The sequence below is a fragment of the Borostomias antarcticus genome (genome assembly GCF_949987555.1).
Source record: "Borostomias antarcticus genome assembly, chromosome: 8".
Taxonomy (NCBI): Eukaryota; Metazoa; Chordata; class Actinopteri; order Stomiiformes; family Stomiidae; genus Borostomias; species Borostomias antarcticus.
Window position 1 is genome coordinate 3907521 of NC_140241.1, and position 16681 is coordinate 3924201.

Below are 16681 nucleotides of genomic sequence, written 5' to 3' on the forward strand. Positions count from 1 at the left end.
GTGTGTGTGCATGTGTAGGTGTGAGATATTCATTCAAAGTATAGGCCCAACTACGCGTGTGTGTGTGTGTTTGTGTGTGTGCGTGCGTGTGTGTGTGTGTGTGTGCATGTCAGTGTGTGTGTGTGTGTATGTGTGTGTGTGTGTGCAGGCATGTGTTTGGCTCTGAGTTCTCTCTCATATTAATGACTTGTCTGTGTTGTCTCCTGTCTACGGTCTGAGCCAAGCTTCTGACATGGTTCCCTGACTACTTTCCGGGTTGACCCGATGCAACCTTATGTAACACGCATGCACACACACATGCCTGCAAACGCACACACAGACAGGCGCACACACACACACAACCAATCCATTCACGGCCATCAAAATAAACTTGCACTGAAATGCCAAGGATTGACCTCGCACAGAATGAGTCATAAAAGACACTTATAGCTTAGTGGTCATTTGACATGAAAGGGCCATGAGACAGACATTTGTATGGGTGTTTTTTCCACAAGGATGAAAGAGTTTGTATGTATGTGTGTGTGTGTGTGTGTGTGTGTGTGTGTGTGCAATAATAAGATACTTTTGACATAACTATGGGTGGTACTATGCTTGTTTTTTCCCCCCCAATGGTATCCTTGATAAATAATGTTGGGGGATGGAATCTGATTGGCGCAGCCCTGCTCCTCCCCTACCCGTGACTCCTCCCCTCCGTGTGGCTCCTCCCTTCCCTGTGACTCCTCCCCTACTGTGACTCTTCCCCTCCTGTGACTCCTCCCCTACCCGTGACTCCTCCTCTCCAAGTGAATCCTCCCCTCCCTGTGACTCCTCCCCTCCCTGTGACTCCTCCCCTCCCAGTGACTCCTCCTCTCCCAGTGACTCCTCCCCTCCCTGTGACTCCTCCCCTCCCAGTGACTCCTCCCCTCCCTGTGACCCCTCCCCTCTCAGTGACTCCTCCCCTCCCTGTGACTCCTCCCCTCCCAGTGACTCCTCCTCTCCCAGTGACTCCTCCCCTCCTGTGACTCCTCCCCTCCCAGTGACTCCTCCCCTAACCGTGACTCCTCCCCTCCCAGTGACTCCTCCCCTCCCAATGACTCCTCCCCTACTGTGACTCCTCCCCTCCAAGTGACTCCTCCCCTCCCAGTGACTCCTCCCCTCCCAGTGACTCCTCCCCTCCCAATGACTCCTCCCCTACTGTGACTCCTCCCCTCCAAGTGACTCCTCCCCTACCCGTGACTCCTCCCCTCCCCGTGACTCCTCCCCTACCCGTGACTCCTCCGAAGGTGCCGTAGGTCATGTTGCAGGCCGTCCTCTGGAGGTTGTGCTCATACACCAGTCTGAGCTGGTACTGGGCCCCATGCACCACGTTACCAGCTGTACCTACACACCGAGAGAGAGACACAGAGAGAGAGAGAGACCGAGAGAGAGAAAGAGAGACCGAGAGAGAGAGAGAGTGAGAGAGACAGAGAGACCGAGAGAGAGAGAGACCGAGAGAGAGAAAGAGAGACCGAGAGAGAGAGAGAGTGAGAGAGACAGAGAGACCGAGAGAGAGAGAGAGACCAAGAGAGAGAGAGAGAGAGAGAGAGAGAGAGAGAGAGAGTGAGAGAGACAGACAGAGAGACACATGAAAATTGGAGTTATAAAATTATTTCACCTGTCAGCTTGTCTCCTGTTCACTGTGAAGAGTATATCGTAGACTGCCTGTTGTCAAGTTGAAAACTGTTGGTGAAACACATTGCTTTGTGTGGTCCTGAGACGTGTTACATAGTGTGGTGTGTGTTACATGGAGTGTTACCTGGCTGGAACAAGTTACATGGTGTTACATTGTGCTACATGGTGCTACATGGTGTTACATGGCGTTCCATGGTGTTACATGGTGCTACATGGTGTTACATGGCGTTCCACAGTGTTACATGGTGTTACATGGTGCTACATGGTGCTACATGGTGCTACATGGTGTTCCATGGTGTTACATGGTGCTACATGGTGTTACATGGTGTTACATGGCGTTCCATGGTGTTACATGGTGTTACATGGTGTTACATGGCATTACATGGTGTTACATGGTGTTACATGGCGTTCCATGGTGTTCCATGGTGTTACATGGCGTTCCATGGTGTTACATGGCGTTCTATGGTGTTACATGGTGCTACATGGTGCTACATGGTGTTACATGGTGTTACATGGTGCTACATGGTGTTACATGGCGTTCCATTGTGTTACATGGTGTTACAGGGTGTTACATGGCGTTCCATGGTGTTACATGGTGTTACAGGGTGTTACATGGCGTTCCATGGTGTGGTGTGTTACCTGAGACAGAGTAGACGGACAGCTTCCTGGGGTGCAGCACAGCCAGATGAAGAAGCTCCGAACACCTGGAGACACAAGTCACACCACCAGGGTCAGGTCACTCTAGGGACACCTGTAACGCTGTCATCCCTACTGGAGAGGTTAGACCGGGGGGATCTCCAGAGGGGTACCAGAGGGGCGGTTGGAACCACATGACTCAAAACTGAATTCAAACAAACATTTAGTCGGTTGGTCCAACTCAATACAAACACAAACAGTAGAAAAGTAACAGATGTGCGATCTCCGTTCATCCACACATCCCAGGGCTTGGCAGAGTCGCGGAGCTGCTTTTGTCTTTCATCACGACGTTGCAATGTTTGAAAAGGAAATAACAACAAGAGGCCCCGGGAGGTTTCTACTTCCCTCCAAACCACACGGCCCTCGGTCCCAGAAAACCTCTCTGTAACCTGAACCGCCTCCCGGCTCCTCGTCCTTCGCACAATATTTACAACTGATTTTCTGTCAGGTCTATTTAAGAATTCCTGACGGTCGTTTAAAACTGCTAACCGCCGTCACCATAACAAAACAGAACCCACTCCAAACCTCTACTGTAACAAAACAGAACCCACTCCAAACCTCCACCATAACAAAACAGAACCCACTCCAAACAAACGGTTTGTAGGAATCCTTCGCCTGCTGCTCTGACATCAATTTGTGGGAAGACTTTGGGAATACCGCCCGGCTTTTCAGAGACCTGTCTCTCCGGGAGGTCCCCGTGCACCCGCTGGCAGACGCTGCTGATGACATAGTGTACTATTATCCCCACATGGCTACTTCACCACTGCATTCTCCTCCTCCCTCTATTTGCTCCTCCTCCTCCCTCTCTCCTCCTCCTCCCCCTCTCCTCCTCCCTCTTCTACTTCTCCTCCTCCCTCTCTCCTCCTCCCTCTTCTACTTCTCCTCCTCCCTCTCTCCTCCTCCCTCTTCTACTTCTCCTCCTCCCTCTCTCCTCCTCCTCCCTCTCTCCACACTCCTACTCCTCCTCCTTCTTCTGTCTCCTCCTCCCTCTCTCCTCCTCCTCTCTCTCTCTCCACACTCCTACTCCTCCCTCTCTCCTCCTCCCTCTTCTACTCCACCTCCCTCTCTCCACACTCCTACTCCTCCCTCTCTCCTCCTCCTCCCTCTCTCCTCCTTCTTCCTCTCTCCTCCTCCCTCTCTCCTCCTCCTCCTCCCTCTCTCCTCCTCCTTCCTCTCTCCTCCTCCTGCTCCCTCTCTCCTCCTCCCTCTCTCTCCTCCTCCCTCTCTCTCCTCCTCCCTCTCTCCTCCTCCTTCCTCTCTCCTCCTCCCTCTCTCCTCCTCCTCCTCCCTCTCTCCATACTCCTCTCTCTCTCTTGAATAGTTCTGCTTATCTAAGAGAGTCAAACGGTAGGTTCCAGTTACAGACTTCTAATTTTTGTTGGAAATACTTTGGCTTCTTGCTAAACAAGGTCTTTCATTGAGAACTAATTCATCTCCAATAACAGTCTGGAGTGAGTCCCCGGGCAGCAGCATGGCGGTCATCCCAGGGCTGTCTGAGCAGCCGTGTCCAGCGCTGGGTGGCTGGTAGAGGGGGTAAATCAAGAGGATGGAGCTGGTGGTGGTTAGCTGGACTGGGCCAGTTATAACAGCATGGTGCAGAGATCCAGAGGGGACATGGTCAGCTGGACTGGGCCAGTTATAACAGCATGGTGCAGAGCTCCAGAGGGGACATGGTCAGCTGGACTGGGCCAGTTATAACAGCATGGTGAGGAGCTCCAGAGGGGACATGGTCAGCTGGACTGGGCCAGTTATAACAGCATGGTGCAGAGCTCCAGAGGGGACATGGTTAGTTGGACTGGGCCAGTTATAACAGCATGGTGAGGAGCTCCAGAGGGGACATGGTTAGTGGACTGGGCCAGTTATAACAGCATGGTGAGGAGCTCCAGAGGGGACATGGTTAGCTGGACTGGGCCAGTTATAACAGCATGGTGAGGAGCTCCAGAGGGGACATGGTCAGCTGGACTGGGCCAGTTATAACAGCATGGTGAGGAGCTCCAGAGGGGACATGGTAAGATGGGCTGGGCCAGTTATAACAGCATGGAGCAGAGCTCTAGAGGGGACACATGGAACAGAGGGGACACTGTAATGCCATGTATTACATTACATTACATTACAGTCATTTAGCAGACGCTAAAGCAGAAGCAGGGGTGAAAATTAACTTTTTGGCTCACGGTGAGTCACCTGCCAAGGGGACTGTAGATGAAAAAATCTACCGGCCAAGTATATATTTTTTTCAGATAGCCTTCCGAAATCTAGTCGCCAGTTGGAAATTTTACCTGCATTTGGCCGGTGGCAGGTGTTAATTTTCAGCCCTGCTTGACAGTGCGGTGGAGTTTTTCTCTGTGACATGGTGGTAGACGTGGGACCTACGGTGAACAGGGCTGTGCTGGGTTAATGCCACAGTGACCTGCACCACTTCCGTTCAAGCCCACCCTGCTGGCCCAAAGCCAGAGAGGGATTACAGACGCCATGACTGACAGAGTGATCTGAGGAATTAGCTGGTGATGCTAAAGCTACTATCCTCATCTCACGAGCTCACATTCTCTCGCAGATCGGTCTGGACCCTCTCCATAGAGTTCCGTTTGTGCCCTATCAGAAAACGATCTAGCCAATGGGGAAATACTAGCCGTGACGCTGGGCGTGGTTTAGCTGTGAGGACAGCGAGAAGCGACTGTTTCAAAACAACGGCGGCTCCTGAAGAGGTTAGCGTAGCTGCTGCTATAGCATCGGTTATATCTGACCTGAAGAGTTTTCATATATCTGACCTAAAGAGATTTTTTCATTGAAAGAAGAGCAAAGAACAGCACTGAAGGCTTTTCTCGGTGGAAAAGATGTTTTCGTTCTTCTCCCAACTGGCTTCAGTAAGAATTTGATTTACCTGTGAAAGACGGTGATAGACAGACGGTTCATCCAATCACCTGCCTGTATTTTTTTAAGCACCTGCCCTTTTCCAAACAATGAAAAAATCCCAAATGGTTCTGCGGAGCAAGCCGTCTGGCATGTCGGGTGAACAGTTGTGGCTTGTGTGTGTGTGTGTGTGTGTGTGTGTGTGTGTGTGTGTGTGTGTGTGTGTGTGATGTAGTCTACTTACGAGACAAACTTGCCCACTTCCACCTGTATGAGCGGGTCCCGGAGCTGCACCTCCAGCAGCTGGGCGTCGGCCTGGCTGGGCTCCCCGGGCTTGGAGGCGTGGGGGGAGAAGACCCGCAGCATGCCCATGTAGCTACCCACCACTATCTTATCTACACACACACACACACACACACACAGAGACATACAGTACACACACACACACACACACACACACACACACACACACACACACACACAGACAGGCAGATAGATAGACAGACAGACAGACAGACAGACAGACAGACACACAGACAGACAGACAGACAGACAGACAGACACACAGACAGACAGACAGACAGACAGGCAGACACACACACACACACACACACAGACAGACACACAGACAGGCAGACAGACAGACAGACAGATAGACAGGCAGGTAGAGAAGAAGGCAGAGGCAGACAGACAGGTAGACAGATAGATAGACAGACAGATAGACAGACAGATAGACAGACAGACAGGAAGGTTGCATTACTGTATTCAGTCAGTATATCCAAGTTACTATTCTCTTTTGCAGCTGCCTCACAGATACACACACGCACACACCAATGAACGCATACACACACAGTACACACACACACACACACACACACACACACACACACACACACACACACACACACACAGGCTACTAACCATGTCCAGTGCCACTGTTGTCCACGTCTCCAACACACAGGCATCCCTGGTCAAACTCCTCCCCCTCACCCAGCACTGTGGCCCACCAATCACGAGCCTTGAACAGAGACATGCTGCTTCTGATAGGGAGAGAAAGGGACCGTTCTATCACCACTGTAGTAGATTCACCCTAGAATTCAGACTGGCACCCTTCTCATCCGTTTCCCATGCCAAGAAACGCTGCTCTCAGTGTTTTAACAAAGAAATAAACAATAAGACACTACTAGGCGATATCACTCAGTAAAACACTGCTAGAAGGGGCTGTGGGCTTTGTGTCTGACCAGCCTCGATGGTCATATTCCTCTGCTCTACATGCACTCAACAGTGATCACGTGACAGAGCGTGGCTGTTTTATGGAAGAGACAGACAGGCCTATCTATGCCTACATCTGTTTTTCTCATCTTCTGCAGTGCCACTCATCTAAAGCGAGTCTGGTTGAAGAGGATGAGAATGTGTGTGGGTGGATCCAGGCTAGTTATCTATCCAGTCCTGTGCAGAAGCTCCCGTTGTTTCCTCTGAGCGAGAGGGAGGATTAGGCTAGGCTGGACCACCAGCAAACATCTCCTTCCCATCCACATGATTAAGAAGAGCCGATGGCTTGATCACCGACGCTCTGCCTACAATTATGGGATGGCGATGATTTCCCACCCCACCTAGCCTGTTTACGTGCGACACTGACACCAACCCACTAGCTTAGGCCTGCCAGTCACATGACTAAGGATTGTATCAGGGGGGCAAGCAGCTTTCCTAATTACAAACTGCTGAGCAGGTGGAATAGAACAGATAATCCAGAGAGAGGGTGGAAAAGAAAGAGAGAGGGGGGGGGTAGAGAGAGAGGGAGGCGGAGGGGGGAGACAGAGAGAGAGAGAGAGAGAGAGAGAGAGAGAGAGAGGGTGGGAGAAAGAGAGGGGGAGAGAGAGAGGGAGGGAAGGAGGTAGAGAGAGAATTCCTTGCCCCTCCCACCCCCTAGCATTATAGCATAGCTACTGTTACTGTCTGAGGCTGCAGGTATAACTATTCAGCTACTGTACCAATTTCAAGAAAGTGATTGAACTTGATGTGATGTGAAAAATGACACCTCAAAACATGTCACATGGTGTACTGGTGAGTCTGTCTGTGACATTGACAGCTGTCAAAGACCCCCAGAAAGAGGACAGAGTCAGAAGAATATTCCCAATGAATGTAATTCTATATCCATCTATGATGATTCTCAATGACAAGCTTTGCTCATTGCTCATACTGAAGAGGGTCTTCTGAAGAGGGTCTTTGAACTGTCAAGTTTATGTTTGAGTTGCACAACAAAGCAAGGGGCAATTGTACTGAGCATCAGTCAAGTTAGTCTTACTTTTGGGAAGACCTTCATTTAACTAGCTAATATCCCAAGCTGCTACCAGTGCCAAAGACGTGCAGGACTTCTAACAGATAACGTTAGATAACTAGCTACCGTGACTGAATGTAGGTAGCTAGCTAAGTAGCTAGTATTTAGCTAGCTTGTTTGTGCTAAGCGTTAGCTGGCTAGCTGGCTCACGTTACCTGGCTTCCTAATACCCAATGTTCTTTTGTAAAAAAATAATAATAATAATAATAATAATATTGAGTATAACGGACATGGAATTATATTTGAGTGTCACTTACTTCTTTGAAGACGAGCCTGTCTGTAAAAGCGATGTTTACTGTTATCACTAAAATCCCATTTCGCATGCCTTCATCACCAACTTGGCTGAGACCCCCCGGTTGTCATAGCAGTGACGCTCAACCGGGAGCTGGGCGATGGTGCGCATGACCGGAAGTACACACCCAAGAGATCCATGGGAAATGGAGTTTCTAAACTGCAACGGCGTTCAGGCAAAGTTGATCACATTATTACATGATAGACACATATCATTAAATTTTATTAAGGTTTTATTCAATATTAGAACGTCTCTGGCAGCACACATTGAGCACCACACAATCTATATGTATTATTTTGAGAATGAATTCATGCTATATGCAAAAGGCTATACAACAAGTTGTGAAAATACAAGTAGTTTCAAGTGATTTTATATATCAATTATATAAATAAACAGGGAATCGAGCCAAGGCAACCGTATTGTGTACCAGCTAACACTTCAATGTAGTGATAATTGCTTCAGACTTTTACAAACACATTTAGCAACACTATCAAATGTACGACGCTGTGCAATTACACAGTATGTAAGCTACATTATCAGATGAGTGCAATTAAACTTTTGCTTTAACTTGCAAAAGCAGGGCTCGTCCGGGATTTGAACCCGGGACCTCTCGCACCCTAAGCGAGAATCATACCCCTAGACCAACGAGCCAGTTGACACACGGTAGAGACTATAGTAGTCTCAGACCTAACGTATGCCACGTAGTATGGACAACTACATTCCCCATGCTATATTCCCAGAGACGAACATTTTTCCTTGCACTTCATTGCCACCTAGAGGCGTTATTTGGGACAGCAGCTTGATTTAAACCCAAGCATCATTCATTTGTATTTCACCAGTTCTAGAAAAGCTACAGCATGTGCAGCTAATTATGTTACCCAGTCAGTACCATGCATAAAGTAGGCCCCCCTCTGACATTATTGCCCATTTTATTGACATAATTACACTTCCTCCCCTTTGAACATAAACTGAACATGTTTAATTCTACCATGCAGGTGGTAGCAGCACATTTAAAGCACATGTACATCTTAAAAAGTAACATTGACAAACATGCGCAAGACAGAGTTAGACACTTCCACCCCTAAAGGTGAATGTTTCTGAAGTTCAAATTTAACCACATACATATTGATAATTGTCAATTTAAAAAGGCCATGGCCCATGAGTTCGAAACTAAACCAAATTAGATTTTTCTAAATTGATAGATTTATTAATACCAGACAGTAATGCAGGTCCCAGTGCCCCGATGCTGTCAAAATCAACAATCAATCAGCTGATCCAGTCCTCCGACTGTCTGTGTGTAATGTATGGCTTTGTTGTGGTAGTATTGGGACATTAACACAGGAAGCCATCAACTTCTGCTGTGAAGTTTTCTCACCATTTCTCTTCAACTGCCACCCAGAATGCCTTGCAGTTGTGGCTTTCCTATTAAAGTGCTAGAATTCTCCATGTGAAAAAGAGAAGCAGAATGCAAACACGTCTGTATGTGCAAGAATCCATCATCATATCCAGGAATCTGAGACCGACACCGATGGTTAGTTGTTTCGCTGCGCTCATACACACAGGCTAAAGTGACCCTGTCCCTCTCTACACCTCTGTCATCAGTTCAGAGCATCTGATTGGTGGAAACAGGAGTCTGACTGTTAGACCTACAAGGGGGAGTGAACAAGAGTGCACAAGTGTAGGAGACAAGGACCACAGCCTAGGACCAGATGAGGACCAGCCTAGGACCAGATGAGGACCAACCTAGGACCAGATGAGGACCAACCTAGGACCAGATGAGGACCAGCCTAGGAACGGACTGGACCAGACCAGACCAGGACCAGCTTAGAACCAGACATGGACCAGCCTAGCTAGGACAAGACCACAGCCACATCCACTACAATGGCAGAGTACAGAGAAATGCATGCTGGGAAGGTTTCAGAGAGATCACCTTGTTTTTCTGTAGGTGCTTGGACTACGAAAGGCAAACTTTTTACTCTGATACAAACATTATATCAAAAACAATCATATGAAAAACATTGCAATACGAACAATGTGCAAATCATAAAGAGATAGTTCGTATCTACTTTTCTTCTGTTTGGTATCATTTTTCTTATTGGGGTGCAAGAATGCAGACAACATTGCAGACACATGGACACAAAGACTGAGGGAGGCTGGGCACTTTTATAAACAGTTAATTCAGAGGGGAAAATGTTTTTCAGATGGGGAAAAAAGGCGGGGGATTTTTTTTTGGAAAAACAAAACAAAAAAACAGTTCATTCAAAGGGAAAAAAAGGTTGGGTTTTTTTGGGGGGTGGGGGGGGGGGGGGTTGAAGGTGGAGTATGATGCGGTCAGGCCCGATGATGAACGTGTTGCGGAGGTCGGTCGTGGCTCGTGGGGTGAGCAGGCTCGGTCCAGGAGGGTGCTAGGCTACAGTGGAGCATGCTGGGGTCAAGGGGTCAACTGCAGTTCCGTGTGTTCGGGAGAGGCGGTTGGTGTAGTGTGTGTGTAACGTGTTTGCGTGAGGGTTAGAGAATCTTCTGCAGGATGGAGTTGGGCACTTCCAGAGTCTCGTCCTTCACCAGGACGATGTCGTAAGAGTCCAGATACTTCTCCAGCCGCTCCTCGATCTGAGGGATAGAATAGGGGGTCAAGACTCAACACACACACACACGTGCACACGCACACACAAACGCATTCCCACACACTACATTCGCACCATACATTCCCTATTCTGGCCCCCGGGTGAAACTGTTTTTTTTGCTTCCCTCTGGAATATGTAGGGGTGGGACCTATGCCCACCCTCCCATTGCTCTCTGTAAAGCGCATTGTGTTCCCTCTGTGTAGGAAATGCGCTATACAAATAAAGTTTGATTTGATTTGATATTCTCAGAATATATCCACACTACATGACACTTCATTACAGCACCCCCCCCTGCCACAGACACAGGCTGCATGAGTCAGACAGGAGGCGTACTGTGCGCTGACCGATCAGGGTCGCGTCGGGAGACGGCGGTCACCTTGTCGTTGAGGAAGCCGATCTTGAGGATGTTCTCGACGTTGGGCACGCCGTCGGCCATGTTCAGGTCCCCCAGCGAGTCCCCCAGCAGCACGATGTTGCAGTTGTCCTTCACCTGCTTGAAGTACTCCGTGTTGCGCAGGGCGCCGTCGTGCTTGTTGTACACGTGGATCAGCTCCCCCTTGAAGCCCCGCAGCACGCCCTGTAGGGGGGGGGGGGGGACAGCGCCCCCTGTCAGTACCGCGGGGTATTGCAGCTCAGAGGGATTATTTTTACGAGGTAGTCTTCTTCTGTGGTGGTGGTGGTGGTGGTGCTTTGAAGCTTCAAAGAGACCGCCACCACCACAGAAGAAGACTACCTCGGAAAAATACATTCACTCGGACAGAACGCGTCTAAATAAGTTATTTAATGGTGGCGCCGAGGCTTCAAGACCCAGCATTTGTTTAAATAGACCCTTTTGCTTAGGTAAGTGACGTTTCATATTTATCTGACACTAGTAAATATGAGCGCCTCTCCTAAATAGGCCGACACCGATTTATTTTGACGGCGAAGTGAATGGAGGGTGAAAGGACTGTTGTCTGGCATGAGCGAGCGTAAAGCGACAACAGGACTGAGAAGGGCTAATAAAACCCCAACTAATGCGTAGAAAACTACCCATGATAGGAGTTGACCTGACTGACCCGCAATGCTACTACCACCAACACACTCAGGACTATGAAGAGCCTCTGTGTTTAGGGTCAGGGTGTGTTTAGGGTTAGGGTGTGTTTTGTTCTTCGAGGATTAGGGTACTCACGTTCTCGTCAAAGTCCATGAAGTTGGAGACCACCTTGACGTTGGGGTAGTAGACGCCCGCCTGGCGGATGATCTCCTCCAGAACGTCTCCCAGCCCGGCGGAGAAGATGAACACGGGAACGTTGTGCTGCTGCAGCCGGTCGAAGAACTGCTCAAAACCTTCCCTGAGAGGACAGCACAGCAGACAGGGACATCAATACATGACCTCTATGGGCATATGAACACACACACACGCACACGCACACACACACACACACACAGATAGACACTGATGCTGAGAGACATGGAACTGATGTCAAATAAAGAACATCTGTGACGTATGTGTGTGTGTATGTGTGTTGTACTGTATGTGTGTGTGTGTGTGTGTTGTATGTGTGTGTTGTATGAGTGTGTTGTATGCTTGTGTGTGTGTGTGTGTGTTGTATGTATGTATGTATGCGTGTATGTGTGTGTGTATATGTGTATGTTGTATGTGTGTGTGTTGTATGTGTTGTATGCTTGTGTGTGTGTTGTATGTATGTATGTGTGTGTGTGTTGTATGTGTGTTGTATGTGAGTGTGTGTTGTATGTGAGTGTGTGTGTGTGTGTGTGTGTGTGTGTGTGTGAGTGTGTGTGTGTGTGTGTGTGAGTGTGTGTATGTTGTATGTGTGTGTGTGTGTTGTATGCTTGTGTGTGTGTTGTATGTATGTATGTGTGTGTGTGTTGTATGTGTGTTGTATGTGAGTGTGTGTTGTATGTGAGTGTGTGTGTGTGTGTGTGTGTGTGTGTGTTGTATGTGTGTGAGTGTGTGTGTGTGTGTGTGTGTGTGTGTGTGTGTCTTACCTGAGGCAGGCATCAGACTCTCTCACCACCTCTGCCAGTTTATCCTTCTGTAGTCTCTGTTCCACCAGTAACGTGTGGGATTTAAAATACCTGGACACACACACACACACACACACACACACACACACACACACACACACACACACACACACACACACACACACACACACACACACACACACACACACACACAGCTTTAGAAAGAGAATATTGATTATTTGACTCTGTGTGCGTGTGCTTGTTTGTGTGTGTGTGTGTGTGTGTTTGTAAGTGAGAGAGATACTCACCATTCTACCATAAACGGGTACTTCTCTTCCATTGGTAGGTGGGGATCGATCTCTATGGGGTAATACTTGTCCTTTAGCTGCAGCAGCTACACACACACACAGACACACACACAGACACACACACACACACACACACACACACACACACACACACACACACACACACACACACACACACACACACACACAGAATATTAACTATCAACACAGACATACACAACAGAATACTACTAACAACTAATATTATAAACTCCTTCCTTCCTTCCATCCTTCCTTCCTTCCTTCCTTCCTTCCTACCTACCTACCCACCTACCTTCCAACCCACCTACCTACCTACTTACAGTACCTACAGTACCTACCTACAACAGGATATGAACTATAAACAGACACATAAATCAGAACAACACACCACTGACACACATCGCTGGCCCCAATACTCCATGTTGTTTTTCATTGAAGGCATGCCCGATAATTTAGAGGATGAAAACATACCTTTTTCCTACAATCCTCAGTGACAAGATTACAGTTGTCAATGATATCTGTGCGTACATAAGGAAGCATGAGTCAGACATGGAGCTGTGGCTGTTGTAATGTTAAACATCAACACTCCAGTGGGTCTGTGGTACTTACTGTGACAGGTTGGGCAGCGTTTTCCGTTGACAGCGAACCTGCTTAATGTCATGTCAAAATCTGTGATGATCTGTGAGGAAACCAGGAAGAGACTTAGGCTACAGCAGAATAAGAGAAAAGCTGTTCATGAACACCTCAAGAGAGTGGTGGTCCCAAATCAACTTTGACTGTAATTTACACTATGCTGCCACAAGGGGGCGAACACAACACACGCACGCCTACCTGGAGTTTGGAGGCTCCTCCCTTGATCAGATCACAGATGATCTGCTCCACCCTCTCTGGGTCTCTCATGTGGACCGTGTTCTTCTCAAACTCCGGCATCTGAGAGAGACGGAGGGAGAGAGAGAGAGAGAGAGAGAGAGAGAGAGAGATAATTACATGTAAATGTTACGGCTCTTGTGATATCCAGCCATTCAAATGAAGGACAGTATTGTTGGTTTGATCTCAGGGAAGAAGTTGAGGAGAGCGTCCACCTCATCCAGGGGTCACCAAGCTGACCTGGAGGCCATGAGCTCTGGTCCAGGGGTTAGTGAACTCTGGTCCAGCGGTTAACTCACTAAAGTGCACATTGTTTGCGAACGATGTAAGCCTTTTCTCCACAGTGGCTTCACTTTCCGCCCCCCACCTTTTATATAAAAAAGAACCTTTTTGCAGTGAAATAGCACATATCCACTACCCTGGCTCGGCCATCCTGATCACCTGATCTCTCATTCTGTTCCTCCATTGTGGAGTGAGATCACGTGATCGGGATGTTTTTCAGTCATATATATTGCGATCGGGTGACGATGTGCTGAAGAGCCTGAAGGCCTGCGTTCCCTGAGAGAGCCGGCCAGGTCGGGAGGTTATCTCAGGTTGGCCTGTGCTCTGTGTGAGTGCTGGAGGGGGGGGGGGGGGGGTGACAGCTCTGTCACCGGAGCCCTTTCTGAGGTAAGAGGAGCCGCTGGTATGAGCGTGCGGGGGTTTGGGGGGGGGGTGGGTCCGACTGGATATCTCACATCCTGCACACATCCATGCATGGAACAGCTGATCCTCTCACATACGGCCACACCCACCCACCCAAACATAACCCCAGCTAGAAGGCAATTGACCAATAGGAGAGAGAGGGGGGCTAGAGAGAGAGAGAGAGAGAGAGAGAGAGGGAGAGAGAGAGAGGGAGAGAGAGGGAGAGGGAGAGGGAGAGGGAGAGAGAGAGAGAGAGAGAGAGGGAGAGGGAGAGGGAGAGAGAGAGAGAGAGAGAGAGGGAGAGAGAGGGAGAGAGAGGGAGAGAGAGGGAGAGAGAGAGAGAAAGAGGGGGAGAGAGAGAGAGAGAGAGTCTACAGCTGATATAGAGAAGTGAAGCTGACATTCATTCTCTATATTTATCATGGGTCAGGTTAGGGTTGGTCACGCTAGCGGAGACCTCAGGGTTTGGGGGTCAGGTTATGGTTGGTCACGCTAGAGGAGACCTCGGGGTTTGGGTTAAACCGGGGAGAGTAGACCACGGTCATGTGAGGGAGTGTGATGCTGACTGAATATGCTGGACTAGTTCATTCAATGATTACATCACCGGAGGTCATCGATGCTCAAGATATGGGTAAGAGCTACACACATGACTCGTCAGTTGAGAGAGCTACACAAAGGGAGACTAGTATTTTGTAAAGAGATAGCCTTATTGTGTGTGTGTGTGCGTGCCTAGTCAGGATAGGGGGGTCTAGGACTGGTTAGAGTAGGGGGGTCTCTGACTGGTTGGGAGAGGTGGTCTAGGGATGGTATATGGTTAATATCTAGAATATCATGCCCTTCTGATCAAAGCCTTCTGCCGAAATCTAGGCTTGAAACCAGGCTGACCGAGCTTTCGCAATAGCAGCTCCCACCCTCTGGAACGTGGAGTCAGTGGATAGTAGCCTTCTGTACAGTTTTAATGTTTTTATATTGATATCTTCTGTTTTTCTGTTTCTAACTTTGTGTTTTATTTCTATTCTTCAGGCTAATGTTTTCATTGTACAGCACCTTGTAAATGGTTTTGAAAGGAGCTTCATAAATACAATTAAATTAATCAGCCTACTTACTAGGGTGGGGGGTCTAGGACTGGGTTAGGGTTGGGGGGGTGGTCTAGGACTGGGTTAGGGTTGGTGGGGGGGTCTAGGGCTGGGTAAGGGTTAGGGTTGGGGGGGGCGGGGGGGTCTAGGACTGGGTTAGGGTTGGGGGGGGGTCTAGGGCTGGGTAAGGGTTAGGGTTGGGGGGGGTCTAGGGCTGGGTTAGGGTTGGGGGGGGGTCTAGGGCTGGGTTAGGGTTGGGGTCTAGGGCTGGGTTAGGGTGAGGGTGAGGGTGGGTGCTCTGGGAACTCCTCTCCCTCCTCCATGACTCCAAAAACCCCACCTTATATAATAACACACCCAGCTCTAAAACCTTGCGCAATATTTAGATCCTTGAAAAGCACACACACACACCCACTCACAGCATTCCTCGATGGTTACATCATCATTACTGGTCTATCATCATAATAACATTATCCACATTCAACCTTCTCCAGCTCAGTACATCAGATCAGGACAGAGTGGTGTCAGCACGATTATACACACCAGTTATTTACATGAGAAATTACATAGCATGTCCTCTTATTCAATAGTTACAGTATGCGAACTACAAAATATTCACAAACGTGTTTTCAGATTTTCAAACACTTACAGCTGGTGTAAACAAAAGAACTGTAACCCCCCCCCCTCTCCCCTCCCCCCCCAGGCTTACCTTCTTCTATCTGTGTTGTCAAAACAAGAGCGAAGAAAATATTGTGTGTCAGCTCGGCGTTTATATAGTCTCACACACACAGGGGGCGTCGCCCTGAATAGATTAGACCTGGAAACCCCTCCCCCTATGCAGGGACTAGTGACGCACAGGGCACACAAATACACACACACACACACACACAAACACGCACGCACGCACGCACACACACTTCTTGAATTTCGTGAACACAGTAGAAGCAGATGTGGTACCAAGCCAGGGGAGGAGAGGTGACATGCTTGGCACAATTTTTGTTGTCAGGATAGACCCACCCCCACCTCTCTAACCCCCCCCCCCCTCCCTAAACCCCCCCCTCTCTAAACCCCCTCCTCTCTAAACCCCCCCCTCTCTAAACCCCCTCCTCTCTAAACCCCCCCTCTCTAAACCCCCTCCTCTCTAAACCCCCCCCCTCTCTAAACCCCCCCCCCTCTCCAAACCCCCCCCTCTCTAAAACCCCCCCCTCTCTAAACCCCCCCCCCCCTCTCTAAACCCCCTCCTCTCTAAAACCCCCCCTCTCTAAACCCCCCTCCTCTCTAAACCTCCTCCTCTCTAAAACCCCCCCTCT

General features: G+C 49.0%; 2 protein-coding genes across 3 annotated transcripts in view; both read right to left on the reverse strand.

Moving 5' to 3' along the window:
- bbs9 (Bardet-Biedl syndrome 9) overlaps window positions 1-7874 on the reverse strand; it is a 160398-nt gene extending 152524 nt beyond the window's left edge. The window contains exons 1-5 of the mRNA XM_084442108.1: window positions 7789-7874; window positions 6115-6233; window positions 5438-5588; window positions 2290-2354; window positions 1246-1359 (exon numbers count right to left, since the gene is read on the reverse strand). Coding sequence (XP_084298234.1) covers window positions 1246-1359; window positions 2290-2354; window positions 5438-5588; window positions 6115-6226 — 442 coding nt within the window. The 5' untranslated portion in view covers window positions 6227-6233; window positions 7789-7874. The remainder of the gene's footprint in view (window positions 1-1245; window positions 1360-2289; window positions 2355-5437; window positions 5589-6114; window positions 6234-7788) is intronic.
- A 208-nt stretch (window positions 7875-8082) lies between these two features.
- nt5c3a (5'-nucleotidase, cytosolic IIIA) overlaps window positions 8083-16681 on the reverse strand; it is a 15559-nt gene continuing 6960 nt past the window's right edge. Inside the window, exons 2-10 of one of the 2 annotated variants that reach the window (XR_014630552.1) lie at window positions 13576-13674; window positions 13354-13423; window positions 13216-13262; window positions 12724-12809; window positions 12437-12526; window positions 11616-11778; window positions 10824-11024; window positions 9589-10433; window positions 8083-9544 (exon numbers count right to left, since the gene is read on the reverse strand). Coding sequence is in view for 1 of the 2 variants with exons in the window: in XM_084441678.1 (XP_084297804.1) it covers window positions 10332-10433; window positions 10824-11024; window positions 11616-11778; window positions 12437-12526; window positions 12724-12809; window positions 13216-13262; window positions 13354-13423; window positions 13576-13674 (858 nt within the window). In the remaining variant the exon portion in view is untranslated. Of the gene's footprint in view, window positions 10434-10823; window positions 11025-11615; window positions 11779-12436; window positions 12527-12723; window positions 12810-13215; window positions 13263-13353; window positions 13424-13575; window positions 13675-16681 lie in introns of both variants that reach the window. The other variant, XM_084441678.1, reaches the window with a different exon arrangement.